At 38.6% G+C, this 16,264-nt stretch overlaps 1 protein-coding gene across 1 annotated transcript; it reads left to right on the top strand.

Moving 5' to 3' along the window:
* The first annotated feature begins 1,405 nt into the window (after positions 1 to 1,405).
* Positions 1,406 to 10,310, top strand: LOC131978914 (leucine-rich repeat-containing protein 58-like). The gene is made up of 4 exons (XM_059342731.1): positions 1,406 to 2,142; positions 7,040 to 7,168; positions 7,310 to 7,587; positions 8,665 to 10,310. The coding sequence occupies exons 1-4, from the start codon at positions 1,685 to 1,687 to the stop codon at positions 8,856 to 8,858; spliced, it is 1,059 nt and encodes a 352-aa protein (XP_059198714.1). The 5' UTR covers positions 1,406 to 1,684; the 3' UTR covers positions 8,859 to 10,310.
* The last annotated feature ends 5,954 nt before the right edge of the window (positions 10,311 to 16,264 follow it).

Here is a 16,264-nt window from a genome sequence, read left to right on the forward strand (position 1 = left end):
AATTGTCTGACATGTAAGTATTATGCAAGTATTACATCAAGTAATTCTCTCGTCTTTTAACACATACAAAGGGCATCCGTTTCTTATTTGGCTGTCAGTGTTTATAATTCAATACATTTGTTACTATAAGATGCTACACAGTTAAGTCCCTGAGTATCAGTCAATTATTGTGACTTTAAATCTCTCAAGTCAGCTAATCTCTGTGTACATGATGATAACATGTCTGGCTTTAAAGGTCAGCTCATTTGCTTTCTTTGCCATTAAACTTTAAAGCAGCCCCACTTACATTAAAATGTGTTAATTTTCTAAGAAAATGTATGAAGACTGACTTATATTCTGATGTTTTTGCTGTGTTTTCCACTATTTTGTTGCTCTTTTGTTCGATAATGTGTGTTGTATCATAAAGCACTTTAAATTTTAGTTTGTAAAAGTGCTATTAAAGATGGTGGCCAGTATGGTGAATTTCTTAGCTAGATTGAAAATATATTTTTTCTCTGTAGACTGTATGATGTTTTAACACCGATATGAGTATGACCCCAAAAGTAAATCACCCCAAACGTAATTTTCTGCATTAATGATTGTAAATTAATTAATTAATTTAAAGAAATGTGTCATATTGTGACATATTGGAAAACAGATATGCTGATATGCTATGTGTGCTTACACCTAAGGTTACCAGTATGTCTGTGATAGGCCTATATCAGCAGCTACCTACTCTATTACCACATATTGTGAGGTAATCTAAGGTCCAGTGGCACCATGCTTTATCAGGCTAAACATGGAAACAATAGTGTAGTGTTTTAACTGCTCCAGTTGGCTCAATGCCTATTTAAACACGTTTAGTCTTTTAACAGTCACATTTTATGAGTATTTGTATTGGTTGCTTGTAAAGTCTTTGGGTTCAGAAGTAATTTCCAGTTTGTAAAAAAAACTGTACAATCTCACTTATTCCCCCCACCTATTTAGAATTACCCAAATTCTCCTCATGGAGTAAAATTAACATAATAGAGCTGTGTAAGTCAAAAAGATATATCTGAATTAAGTGGGAGGAACCCGGTCATCCTGTACCTCTTTATCATTCTATGCACATCTAAGGCAGCAGTGTATTGCATAATGTAACAGAAGAGGGGTGTTGCATAATGCCACACCACACCGAGCAGCTGGCATGATGGATCATTGGCCCACATTCTGCTTTTATTGCAAAACTGGAAAAACAACGCAATTACACACAACAGCGTGGTATTTTAAGGCTATAAAATATCAATAAACTGTGCAATAAATTTGTTACAAATGCCTAATTAACATCTTTGTAATATGACAGATTGAAGGACTAACCAATCAGATGTTGTGTGGGCGGTGTTTGTGTAGCGAATTAGCCAATCTCTAAACATGGAAGAAAATATTCCCGTCAAAGAACGGCTGCATTGTAGGAGGCCGACACTGCATTCAATGTTGGTACATGTAGCTACAGTAGATGTCCTCAGTGCTAAATTAGTGACCTAGATTTTCTCTAGAGATGTGGTTAAATGTTACGGGCGGGTGTATAGAAAGCTCCCCCTTCTCCATGTCAAAAACAGACGACAAGCCCTGGAGCTAACTCGCGGTTAACGGGGGCGTTCAGCCTACAGCAAAACTTCTGCAAGGACTTTGTTCAGACTTTTAATTCACGCTAAAAATCGCTAAAATGGAGACTCACGAAGGGGCAGCGGCGACGGGCGACAGCGTGATTGACTTTTCGCGTTTGAGTCTGAACACTTTTAGCGTTGACAGTATCAGCGACGAGAGGAAAAGGGACACGAAACAGCTCTACCTGAACTACAACCGGCTCGCCTCGCTGCCCTCGTCGGTCAGCCTTTTCTGCAACCTCGAGTTTTTGGACATCAGCAACAACGGACTGACGGCCATCTGCGAGGGCATTACTCGACTGACCAAGCTGAAAACACTCATAGCCAAGAATAACCGCCTGGACGAGTTCTCGCTGCCCAAAGAGTTCGGCTCTCTGCAGCTGGAGGTGTTGAACTTTAGTGGGAACCGGTTTGAGGAGATCCCGCTCCAGTGCACCAAGCTGCTGCGCCTGCAGTCGCTTTCACTTGGCGGAAACAGACTGAAAAGTATACCTGCAGAGATAGAAAATCTAACCAGGTAGGTCACTGAGGATAAAGCCCATAGACTGTAAAACTAGAAACGGTTCACGTTAGTCTATTCCTTACCCAGTCCAAATAAGTGGCAAGGCCAGGTGTCCAGCAAGGGGCGACTGTCAGTTAACAGTACCCTTTACTCACTCTAATGAAGTGGCCCTCAGTACAACTATATGCATTTGAGCATGAAATCTTAAAAGTTCAGTGTAAAAATGCACAAAATTACTTCTTGCAATTAATGTTGGTCTGCTGTTCTTGCACTGAAAAAAAAAACAGTAAGTGGTTATTTTGTATTTGCTTCAAACCTTTTGTATTCCTATTTATACTGTTATACATGCATTTGAGCATGAAATATATTAAGTTACTGCACTGTAAACATATTTAAAATTGCAGTTTCATCATATCTGGTTAAGTGCACGGTCCTATATGTGACCCTGTGGTAGTGTCAATGAAAAATGTGGCCCCCTCCAGCATTTAGGTTGCCCGTCCCTGATCGACAACATTCCACGATTACAACTGATAATTCAATAGTAGTTGAGTTTATAGACGAAGCTTTTTCTCACAGGTGTATTATTTTCCCTTATTAGCACACCTCTGAGTACATTATTGAGTATATACAAATGCCACTGACTGTTCCATTATCCATTATTTCTGTCAGTTGGCTGTTGGTTCGCTTCAGTTAACTGGCACAATGCATGGAAGTGTTATTGCTATTGTTACCTACTTTATTATATGCACTAGTTTACACTGGTGGTAAAACTCCTTCAAATTATAGCTGAATTAATGGTTATTTAACATTTTATGGTTTAGTCAGCTGACATAAAAGGAATGTGCTGTCATTTGTCAATCAAATTGATTTTCTGTTGTGTGACAAATAGGGATAGTATTTTATTTAAGATAACAATTTGGCCAGTAGCAGATGCCAATATTATGTTGTTGTGGTTTAATATTTTGTCTTTGTTCTAATTACTGTCCCGTTTATGCTAGTGGAACAAAGACATATTCATTATTTAAAAAATAACTGAACTCACACAACATTCAGCCAGTGCATATTTGACGCAACAAGTTAGATAAACATTGGCCATCAAGGCTTGTTGTTTTATTTGCTGATAAGTCAACAAAGCAAATATCAGTGTATCTGTATATAGATATATTGGAGCAGCCCTAATGATAATAAACATACATGGCAATAAACCGTAAAGATGAAATTATAAATTGACAAAAAATCTGCTGTTTTGACAATTAATTGATAGTTTTTAATCGCTTTATGTGTTTTAGACTGTACTAAATAATCTATTCGAAGATGGTCTTCAGGAAATTGTGCATTTTCGATACCTTTCTAACAGTTAATAGACCAAATGCTTACATAAACAAATGAGAAAATATTCACTAGATTAATAAACAGTGAAAGTAATGGTAAGTTGCAGGGTTACATCAACTATAATGGCATACACTCATTTACTACTTCAACCATCTTAGCCTGTAGACAAACATTGCTCCCTATGGTCGATACAGTGATATATATTTGTTGCTGTCTGGGTTTGCATTTGCCAGGGTCAGGTTTCATCCGTGTGTTGCATGTGCTCCATATAGAAATCCCAGTTTCTCAGCTGTGTTGTGGAAAGTATAGTAATCTCACTTTTGTCACACTTTAACCTGCAGTTTCACATGAGTCAGAGGAGTTGACCGACATTACCTGGCAACAATGTTTGTAAAACTGTTTATAGTATTATTGCGCATGCAAACTCTTATCCGTATGTGTGGTGATCATTTCCAGGCAGTCGATCTTATAAACATCGTGATTCATACTGTTTCAGGATAATTGTGCATGAGCGGTTCCAGTAACCACACTGGCCTGGTTCCGGAAAACTACAAACAAAAAATGCAGCCCCGATTCTATAAAAAAAAAAAATGTTGTCTGAAACATAAAACCATAAACTCATATATATAACTGAAAACTTTACAAACGCAGTATATCTTATGTTTGTATTTAGTGATAAATCTCTTTTTTTTGTTTTTTTTTTGTAAATTTACACCGAATTCTGAATTTGGGGTTGTGGTTACTTATGACAGGAAAATAGTAGTAGTGCCATGGAATATTTTTGCAACACAATCATTATAATAGTAAAATGTATTCCAAACAATTAAACAAAATACAGCAGGATTATAAATGACCAAACGGGGAAAAATAGATAAACTCCTTTGTTATATTTAACTGTTATGTAAATAAAATGCAACGTATGGAGAAAGAATATGACCAATGATAAAAAAAAAAGTCCAGAAGATGAATGTTGCGTTTTTTCTGTTAGCGTGGAAGACATTGATAGAAAAAGAGGCCGGCCGTGACATCATCTCTATCTTATCATTTCCTGAGTTTACCAGTAGCCAGTCACTGTGACCCACTGTCAGGCCAAAGATCAAGTGTGTCTTCACGTTATCACTCACACACTGGTGGAGCACATTCAGCAATGAAGTGAGTTGGAGACAGAGGGTAAAAAGGGCGACTGAATTTTTTATCGCATGAATACACCTTGATTTTTCTACATTTACATTAAATTGAGACCTATTATTGATAATGTTTTTGTCAAATTAAGGCTTCTATGATGTGTCAAATATTTATTAGCTTTATTTAAAGCTTGGGTTTTCTGGAAAAAATTTGAGCTGGAATGGAAATAGACCTTTTTTTATGTGGATTGTCTCTGATTTGTCACCACTCTGCAAATGTACCCAGAGAGCTACTTTCTCAAACGTAAAACTTTATTAAATAATATTTAAAATTATTATACATCTATACAAACTATATTACACTGTCAGCCGATTCTACAAATGATAACTGAATAAATAAAGAATAAATAGAAAGAATATAAACGCTAAATAAACATAACTGTTCAGCTTCAATTGCTGACTATTAAAAAAATAAAAATATTAATTAATAGCGAACACCATTTCTAAATAACTGCAAGCAACATTTTCTGCATTATATATTGTGTGAAAAAAGTTTTCATAACAGCACATATCAGACAGCATATATACACAGATACTGATAGGCCGATATTATCTGTCAACTGATATATGTTGGGCTCTAATAGTTTGAAAAAATATGGTCCTCTTCAAAAAAAGCAATGAGCCTTTGGCCGCAGTTAGAAGAAGGCTAAAATGTATCTCTCTCTTCACACGTTTTATTTAGTTTGCCATTCTCTTATAGACGGTCTTTTTGATAAGTGTGTCTTTATATTTTTAGCATTTCTTTGCAGTGTTGGCAGTTACAAATGCTGGAATGGCAACGTTTTCTGCCATTGAATTAGGCTTTCATCTTCTGAAGGGTTTTACACGCACGTTTGCATTTGTAAAACAGCCTAGTGAAGCCCATTGGCCAAAGTCTCCTGTCACTGGCTAGATTTTCCAAAGCCTAAAACAGAGCCAAGAGGAGGTCCAGAAGTCCTCTTTGTCCTCAGACCATTTCAGCTACAATATGCTGAAATATAATTGTGGAATTCTTGCCAATGATGCTAAAAAAAACTTTACACAGCCTTAACTTAAACGACTCCAAGTTGCTGAAAGCCAAACAAGTTTTACTCTCTGGTGAATTTGAAAGTGCATATGTTGACTTAAATACTGCACACACAAATGAGTTGTTATAAAGCTGTGTCAAATTGGCCTTTTACACTGGGAACATGTTGACATGTCAAAGCAGGTCAGTGTCATAAAGCATAAATGTTTTAATTTCAAAACACCTAAACATATAATCAAAGCATGGTTGAATACTATAAAACTTTATAATAACACTATTAAAAAGAAAAATGTCTTGGTGTTTTAAGAGAAGAAAACTTGACCCAGTGTTGGGTGAAAAACAGGCTGACATTTAGCTAACCTTAGAAAATTGTAAGGTTTTTTATTATAATCCTGATATACATCATGAGAAACCATTATCAATCTCTGGTGGCTGTGATTTGTGTCACTGTGTCAGTGAGGGCATTAGGCAGACCCTGAATGTCTCAGTCCCCGTCACAGAGGGGGCTTGCTCAGTGCTCAGCCACCAAGGACAGTATAATGGCTTCCTGTCTCGCAGTCGCTGTGTCATCAGTTCCAGCAGGCAGATGGCCTGACAGCTTACTTTCGCTGACCAGCCATCCATTTCTCTCTCCCCATCTCTCTGTTTAACTCCCAATTACCCCCCTGTGTACTCCACACCTCCATTAACCTACCAGGGTCCTTTGTTGTCTTAATAGAACAAACATCACTTCTGTTGTCTACTAAATTTGGAAGCAGAGTTTTTTTTGATCATCAGATTGTAGTTAATTAAGTTTATCTTTCTAAGAATATTAACACAGCTGTAAATGTTTTACATATATTTGCACACCAGACTTACACATTTCCTATGACTTGATTGTATGTAAATATATGTAATTAATTATACAAGCGATGTCCAGATGATCTGAGATTATTTTGTGCTTTTTGTCTTTTTGATGGTTTGTAATTGTGGCCCCACAACCAAATTTAGACAGACAAGAACACAAGTGCATGCAAACAAACTGGTCAGCAGCTTTGGCTCCCCCTTGTGGTATTTGTTGGTTTTAACTTGGTTACACAGCCAGACAAATTAACTTTTTAAAACCTCTTAAATTCATGTATAAACATGACTTGTATGTCAAATGTTTCAGTGTTTTGATTTAAAGACCATGCATTGGTAATGTCAGTTGAAAACAAAACTTGAACTTTATTAAACACAAGATATATTATCTTATCTTAATTCTTCCCTGTTCATTTTAGGAACCCATAAGATTGAGCGATCAGAACAATAATAGTGTGTAAATCACTGTTATACTGTACTTTGACTGTGCTGACATTATTCTCTACTAGAGTTAATAACAGCAAACTATTTTCTCTTTTTTGTCTGTTAGTCTGGAGCTGTTGTATCTGGGTGGAAACCTCATCACAGCCATTCCCCCAGAAGTGGCTAACCTGCCCTACCTCAGCTACCTGGTCCTGTGTGACAATCGCATCCAAAGTGTCCCCCCACAGCTCACCAGGTAATGCACATGCACCACCAACATCTCAAGACTACATGTATAAGTCAGATGTGTGTGTGCAGTTTCCCTGCATGTATGTGATAATTGCACATTGCTGTAGTCATATTTTGAAGGTGATAATAGTTCCTTGTGTCACTGCAGGCTCCATTCGCTGCGATCTTTAAGTCTCCACAACAACTTGCTGACTTACCTGCCGCGGGAGATCCTCTGCCTGGTGCACCTGCACGAGCTCAGCCTCCGTGGCAACCCCTTGGTGGTACGCTTTGTCAAGGAGATGACCTACGACCCCCCGTCACTGTTAGAGCTGGCAGGCCGAACAATCAAGAGCCGAAATATTCCCTACTACCCCTGCGACCTGCCGTTGAACCTGCTGCGCTACCTCGACCTGGCCAGCAAGTGTCCCAACCCCAAGTGTGCTGGTAAAACTCCCTATTCTACTACTCCCTACTATTGAGATGATTTTTATGCTATGAATAGTTATGCTTTTTCTTTTTTTCATATGCAGCTCTGTCATTTTTCCAACATTAGGTGATAACACATTATGGGTTCTCAACCTTTTTTAATAGTCAAGTTGCAATTTAGTTGGAAACCTCACAGTTCATTTTCAGTTTCCAAGGGGTGTTATCAGCCATCCTAGACTATAATGGCACTGGGCACAGTCATATAGGCATGCAACCAATCAGAACAATGAAAGATGACGTCGTACTGAGCAGTGGACAAATGTAAACAGACCATAGTGTGCAAAGATGAGCTCTAATGGTGTAGTATCATTATCGTTGTGAATGAATTACAGTTTTTGCCATTGATATTTAAAAATTTTACTTGAACAGAAAGTTTAATCAGCAACAGCCATTTCAGTTGTTTTTGGAAATTGTGGTGCTCCTATTTATTAAGCTATCTCAGTTTATCTATGAGGACTTGACCACTTGCAGCACCATGTCACTGGTTGTATCCATCTGTCATTTGTGACCAATTTAAACAAAAAAATATTTATTTATTTTTTTAAATTCCACCTTGTTTTATTTAACTTATTAGAATCCCAAAAGAAGTAAACAACATCCAGTAATTAACTAGAGAAAAAATGCAAAAAGATTGGAAAATCTGAAAAAATATGCATTACTTTGTGTAGATAAATACGTTCCCTTTTTTTGATAAAATGTCAAACCCTTAATTTTGTCCTTATGTGAGTCCCAGTCCCCAGGTTGAGAACTACTTTCATAACACATCCTGTGTTTATTTTTTTGCACAGCTTACATCTAAGTGATCATCAATCAATCAAATCAAGCAAAATTAAAAATTACTTTATTTATCCCTTTATTTATTTATTTAGGGGAAATTCAGTTAGTCTGGTAGAGTCTTTGAAAGAATTAGACAGCCTGATTTATACATAACACATGATGTCACGTATAAATATTATTATACTATATTGATGTGTGCATACATCTACACAGCATAAAAGTCACTTTGTTTCTCCTGTCACTTTCTTCTCTCTCCAGGCGTCTACTTTGATTCATGTGTACGCCAGATCAAATTTGTGGACTTCTGTGGAAAGTACCGGCTGCCCCTCATGCACTACCTGTGCTCCCCAGAATGCACCTCTCCCTGCAGCTCCAACCCCCAGAGCGACGCGGACTCGGAGGATGAGAACAGTGTGCCTGCTTACCGCCTGCAGAGAGTGCTTCTGGGATAGTAACAACATGGAGGAGCCTCTCAGCCTCCTGACAATCCCAGCCTCATCAGTCTGTCACCATGTTCAAGATTTATACAGAGAAGAACTTTGCTGTCAGACTTTACACATAAACAGACATACGCACACTCAGTAATGCTGGTTTACAGTCCGCCCGTGTGGCTGTATGCAGACAGACTCCCTCCTGTGGTCCTGAAAACATGTTAACTCCACTTTAGAAAGGAATCTGTTGCCTCTCGCACCACACATCTCTCTCCATAAGACAAGTAAAGTCAGCCTCATATTTCCCATATAACAGCGCACATCCAGTCCATGAGTCATGACTCTATCAAAGTGTTTTTCTCATGTTCGACCACAGGAGGGCAGTCAAACTCAGTGAAGACTGAAGGAGCGGCAGGGTACTCTTATTCAGGGCAATGTACTTTATCTTTCATGCAACACAAGGTGCTTTTTAGTAGCAGCAGCCAATTATTCTGAATTTCTCAAAGTTTGGATATGAATAATGTGTTTTTTATCCAGCTACTGGTGACCAACACCCTGCTTTCATTTATATTTCTCTTACAAGGTGAGCCTCAAAGCTGCTTTTCCAACTAGGAAAACAATCCTAGTAAATATACAGTATGTCACCAGAAACTATGACGTTAGTTTTACACCACAGTGTTCTAAATCCATTGAGTACGATGTACGAGATAGCCCTTTTGACACTGTGTGTGGTCCTGCTGGGCAAAGGTTTCGTGCACTTAAGCTGCCGCACGCTCTTAAAAGATCGAGGTTTATCTGTTTTTGGTCATTGCACACCAGCCTTGACCCTTTTTTTTGTCATGGTGACAAATTAATCCAAAATATGGGTTATGTGTGAGGTGGAAGAAAGCTTGCACAGGCTTAGTCACAGGAAGTGGATGCAGGGTGGACCAGGGAAAACCATTTATTGTGTTAGTGCAGGAACAATAGCTATTCAGCAAACACTGGCAGCCTTCTCTCTGGGTGTAATAATACAGATGGGTGTGAATGGAGCCCACAGTCAGATATGTTATTTCTCAATTCTTTTAGAGACAGAAACTTTAATTTCTAACAGTAAATGGTTGTTCGTATTCCTGGTTACATCTCTGCTCCATCTTCCTACTTGTGTGGAGAGCTGGGAGATTTTACAGCCTGAGCCAGAAAGAAGAACTCCCCCCCAGCTTCACATTAGACCTTAATGTCTAGAAAACGCTCCTCTATGTTACAGTAACGCCTACACTAGAGCATTTAAGTGCCTTACTAATAGTGACTTCTAACACAGTATAAAGAAATGTGATATGTGCACCCTGAAATGTGACAAGATTAACATTAAGAATTACAAAGTCATTTTTTGTGATTTTTGTACTCATCAGCTTAACAACCCTAAAGAGAAATATAACCTTTTTTTTTAACAAGATGAAAAGCTTTTATAGAAATCCTTTTTTAAATTTGAAACACACTTCATATTTAAATGGCCTTCAGAATAGATAGCACTTGAACAGAAAATATATTGAGATGTATTAATTGTATTTACTTGTACTCCAATCAGATAATGTAAGTAGCCTGTACAGTATATAATACCAATAATAAAGATTGATGTAATATCTTTAAATGTGTTGGGTCCTTTTTAGAGATTTTTTCTGTTTCACTTTAAGTTTATGCTTTTGTTTCAGCAGGATTACGTGAAAACTACAATACCTATAGAAAGTATTCAGGCCCATATAATTCGGCTTTTTTGACAAGAATTTGCACAAAAAAACCCTCTTTAATATCAAAGTAAAACAGATTTTTACAGAATAATGTCAATTAATTAAAAATATATAAGATAAAGTAAATGACTGCATAAATATTCACCCCCTTCAGATCACAATTTAGTAGATGCACTTTTGACTGCAATCATAGCAGCGAGTCTGTGGATAGTTCTCAATCAGGCTGGCACATCTGGACACTGAAATTTTTCTCCATTTTTCCTTGCAAAACAGATCAAGCTCTGTCAGGTTGCTCAGGAATCGGGCGTGAACAGCTGTTTTTAAGTCCAGCCACAAGAGATCTGGGTTTTGACTTAGCCACTCCAGAACATTCACCTTGTTGTCTTTGAACCATTTCTGTGCAGGTTTTGCTGTATGCTTGGGGTTGTTGTCTTGCTGGAAAATAAATCCACTTCCAAATAGTAGTTCTCTTGCAGGTCGAGTCAGGTCATCCTCCAGGATTTGGCGATATTTTTCTGCATTCATGTTCCCCTCTACCTTGACAAGGATCCCCAGAGCACGATGCTGCCAACACCATGCATCATGCTGGAGATGGTGCGTTTCTGGTGATGTGCAGTGACATAGCGTCTAAAAAGCTCAATTTTTGTCTCATCAGACCAAAGAACCTTCTTCCAATTGACCCTGGAGTGTCCCACATGTCTTTGGGTGAATTCCAGGTGAGATTTCATGAGCTTTTTTTCTCTCCCATACAGCTCCGACTGGTGAAGAACCCGGGCAACAGTTGTAAGCTTGTAAGTCATTCCGAGTGTTAGTAGGTGTGTTGGTGTCCTCCTTCACCAGTCTTCATCTTGTCCGGCCGCTCAGTTTGTGAGGAAGGACAGTTCCAGATTTAAACAAGTTCCACACTGCTTTCCTTTCTTATTGATGGATTTAAATCAACTCTGTGGGATGTCCAGTGAGTTGAACATTCTTGTAGCCATCTCCTGACTTATACTTTTCAATGATCTTTTCTCTGAGTTGCCTGGAGTGTTCTTTTTATCTTCATGTTAAAGTTGTAGCAGGAATACTGATGAACCAGAGACTGGACCTCCCATACACAAATGTTTTTATACTCTAATCACTTTACACACATCAACAGCAGGTTAAGCAGGTGATCTCCATTCCACTAAGTGTGACTGCTGGCATCAACTTGCTGGACCTCTGTTGAAGCAGGTCAGTTACTTTAAAGAGGGTAAAATGTATGCAACATCCAGCGGGTGAATACTTCATGTAGGAATTGTTCTTGTCTGGTTTTCACGAAACTTGGTGGAAGGGTGTGGCATGGAAGAAACCACTAAATTTCAAAGTGTGTGCACAAATTGTTTTTCTCTTTTGTTTAACATTGCAGGATAGAACATAGCCTTTGCAAATGTCTCCAAGTGCCCTTCTAGTTCTACACGGAATTTGTTTTCTATGCATAAAAAATGCACAACAGCTACTGGAGAGTTTGAAGTGTGCATGTTTTCATGAACCACTCCAACCATTTTGTCGTTTTAATGTGTCCAGGTTTCATTTGCATATGAAGGTGAGTTCATTCTCGAGGCTGAATACTGAAAGACCTTTGCTGTAACCCAGAACCAACAGATGCCAGGGCGAGTGCATTCTGTCTCCCACAATCCTCTAATCCTCTAACATCACCTGCCAAGAGCCACTAACTAGTTTGTTTCCTCTCCTCTCGTTTCTTTTCACACTTTCTGATCCTATCTCAGCATCTCGTTCAATTTCTTTTCACCTCACCGTTTCTTTCAGCCTGGCTGGCAAGAAAGATGCTTGCATATTTGTTTGTTTTGAATGGTCTTTGACCAAGTCACAGCTGGGCTCCAGTGTTTCTTATTCTCTTCTTTTTCCACTATTTTTCAAACGTGTGCACCATGGGGCCTGTCTTCTAACAGCAGGCACCTAGGAAACGCTCTAGCACATTGTGTGGCATTAAATTACACCTATAGCTTACATGCACATGCTCCAACACTCTGCATGCTTTGTATGTTTGACAGGAGGCTGCTGTCCCAAGTGCAACCTGAGAAGCTGTGATGCAGCCATGATGAACTGGAAGTGACTGGCAGAAAGAAGATCTGCAACTCTGCAAGGTAAATGTGTCTGTGTGGTCATATTTATTCTGTATTTGAGGATTATTCCCCTCGAAATAATTTCTTTGGTTGCTGAGTTTAATGGGGGCAGCTGACTCTTGACCTACACAGTGACAGTGAACAATACATTCAGTTTTGCAGGTGATCAGCAGATCTAAAGGCAAAGTGCTTTGACATACGGGGTGCTTGATACTCTAAGCCTCTTATCAGCCTCAGCCAGAGGCATACCGTCTCATATCAGCTCACAGTATAGCCAGTGTGCATTATTACATGCATGCCAGACCTCACACACGAAGAGTCTCAAATTTACACTCCACCGAGCCTTTACACACGACGGCCACACACCACAGACGCCCTCACAACAGTCATACATGGTCTTAAGAGTTTCATTGCTAATCCTACAGGGAGAAAGTCTGGTTGGAGCCCAGAGCGTGGAGGAGGTGGTCACATGGAGAAAGAAAAGAAGTGGTAGGCGAATAATCATCCACCGCTGTGGTAACAACGTTTGATTGCTGAGGTGAAAATCTTGAACATTTAATTTGTGCTGTCACAAGTCACTCTTGAACACCCATCATTCCCTTATCCATTACTTCTACAGACTTGGTGTGGCCATGTGAAAATGTGATAACAGTAGTATGTAATGAGTACTTATGAGTAATTCTTTTTGGACATTTTTATATTGAATGTATAGTGTGGTAAAGAGGAAGATGAGAAATATGTGGAGGGAATCAGGGGTTGACTAGCTGGAATATAACAGTTTAGGTAGAAGACTCAAATGTAAAAGTGTACCATTTTAAAATGATAATATCATAAGTTCAATCATAATCTATTTTAAGTATAAATCTGATTTATATAGTGCTTTTAACTGTACTCAAAGTTACTTACATTTTCTAGTTTTACTACTTCAACTGCATTCTTCCTTAACTTTTAATTGCATCTCTTTGCTCAGTTGTCATGGACATGACACAAAACTGATTAAAGAATAAATCCGCTGAGGCAAACTGCTAAATGCTGAAAAAGCTACTAAGTGGACCTTGATTTTTTTTTTGTCAAACTACTGTTGAAGCTCTGTGAAAAAAGTTGGTAAGTGGCCCTTGAGATTTTTACTGTTTCCAACAAAAAACCCAGACATTTTTAAACTTTTGACAAAGAATTACAGCCACATTATAACAAGATGTCATTAATGCAACTTCAATTTAAATACTTAGTAGGTACTTTTATTAATAAGTTGCTTTAATTAATATGTTTACATTTAAAATAGGTATGATTAAGAAATCCTCTGCATGCTAGAGGCCCAGCATCGAATGGCTGAGTGAGCAACCTGCTGTTAAACATAGTAGAGCATTTAGTAGCTAAAAAGCCAAATATTGTGTTGGTGGATATCAAAACTGAGCTAAAATAAGAGCAAATAATTGTCCAAATAAATGCCATTGTTGCACTGTGTCTGTTGGAAATATACATTGGCAACTGTAAGGATTATGTAAAGTCTTATAAAATGTTATAAATTCTGGCATCTTATACTAAACTGCATTAGTTTTCAATTCATATGATCTGACAGTGACTTCATCATCAGTTGCCATGCTGCTTTTTCGCCAGTCTTGAAAGTAGGGTGAGAAGTCTGATGCTCCCCCACTACTACCATTATAATCACTGCCTTCAGTAGAAACACCATACCAGGAGCCTGCAGGGACGCTTTGATCCAGCGCTGCTAATCCAGGTCCATAGCAACAGTGCAGGAGGAGCCGCAGCGTTCCAGAGAGGGATTTGTCTTTGGGTATGTTAGTGGGCAAACCTGGGCATGTCACAGGGGAGCGTCCACGCTCTGGCAAGGACAGAGTATGGCTGGAGGGAGTGGGTGACGCTTCACACACACTGAACAATGCATTTACACCCACACAGACTGTGGCTGCCAGTGTGGTCAGATGTTGAATCACTGCTGCAGATGCTTCCACATCAGGAAACGAAGCTGCTGCTGCCTGTCAGGAGGTGTTCAACAGGAAACGGTGTGTCACTGGCTTAAAAGCTCTGCGTGTTATTTATTTTGGTTGGTGGACTTCCAGCTGATACATGTGCACAACATGGCAGTCCAAAAGAAGATGGCAACTGTTAGTGACACCTGTATTTGTTAATTAGAACATTTTAATGTTAGAATTGATCCCCGGTAACCTCAGTAGAGCGGCATGTGTCCTGTTTCATCCTGGGCCTCCTGTCTGCCAGCTTCTCATCTTTGACTCCTGCTGTTTGAATAACAGCCCCGTGTCCACAGATGAAATATTCAAGCTCCCAGTAATCGGAGCGTCGCTGCAGTCCACCTGCCGCTGGTGCAGCCTATCTTGAACCTGATCTTGAGTGAAACCTGAGAGTGATCGCCACGCTTTGGGTGTAACAGAGCTGGCAACATTGTTTCAGTCCTAACATCATGACATTTGATCTGAATGCACACTTGAAAATGTTGAGTTTAGATGCTGTTTTCTCATTTTCTTCTATAATTCACTCTTCCTGTACCACAGTTTTTCATCTTCGATATGCTGACTGATTAGTTCACTATTTGTTATTGTGTTTTGGCAGTTACAGTTGTTTAACTGAGGAGCCCACCAGTTATACAGCATTTCATTGTACTTCAATATCTTATGTGATAGTACCATTAGTTAATTGCAGATCCTGTTGTCATGCAGAGAATAGCATTTTTACTAACTTAAATACAAGACTCATGGATGGATCACTGTGCTCCTAATATTCACATGCAAATGTCACTAAAAGAGACCCGTACAGACCACGAGGAAATGCAAAATAACCACAACTGAGATGCAAAGACACAAAAAATAACTCCAAAATTGTGCAAAACAATCACAAAAGAGAATGACAATGCAAGAAAGAATCACAAAGAGACAAAACCTTGAGATGCAAAATACAGTTAAATCGTGCAAAAAGCTATACATTGGTCGCTGCAGTTTGGGGGAAAAAACAACTTTTTGTATTCTGCTTGACATTCACATCAGATTTTAAACATAATCAAATTGGGTTTCATGATTTAGACCTACGAACACTTTGATGTGCAGAGGTGGGACCAGGTCATTGCTTTGCAAGCAACTCTTAAGTCTTTGCACATAAGTCCCAAGTCAAGTCCTGAGTCCTAAACTTTGGGTTCCAGCCAAATGATAATATACTGTTCACCAAATGTAATGCCTTTCTAACAACAGAGTAAAAATATGTTAAATCTCAAATGCTTTTTTAAAATCAAAGTCATTTTTTAAAACACATTTGTTGGAACAAGTCCGACTGAAATTAATCATAAAAAATGTAATACTGACAGTCTTTGGTGTTAAAGTCTAAGTCGAGTGGCAGGTCTTCTTAAGTCTAAAGTCATGGAAGAGTCTGACTTTGAGAGAACTGAGAGTTCACAGACACAGTTTTTATATATTGATTTAAAAAACAGCATCATGATGCTTTCTTTTTATTGCCTAAAACTTTTAATTTGTGCAGAACACCATCCAATCCTGATAGAAAGCCAGATAAGTGACATTTAATAACTTAATATATATATGGTTTGCAAGAATGTGAATCTTCTTGTTTT

The sequence above is a fragment of the Centropristis striata genome, chromosome 10 (genome assembly GCF_030273125.1).
Source record: "Centropristis striata isolate RG_2023a ecotype Rhode Island chromosome 10, C.striata_1.0, whole genome shotgun sequence".
Taxonomy (NCBI): domain Eukaryota; kingdom Metazoa; phylum Chordata; class Actinopteri; order Perciformes; family Serranidae; genus Centropristis; species Centropristis striata.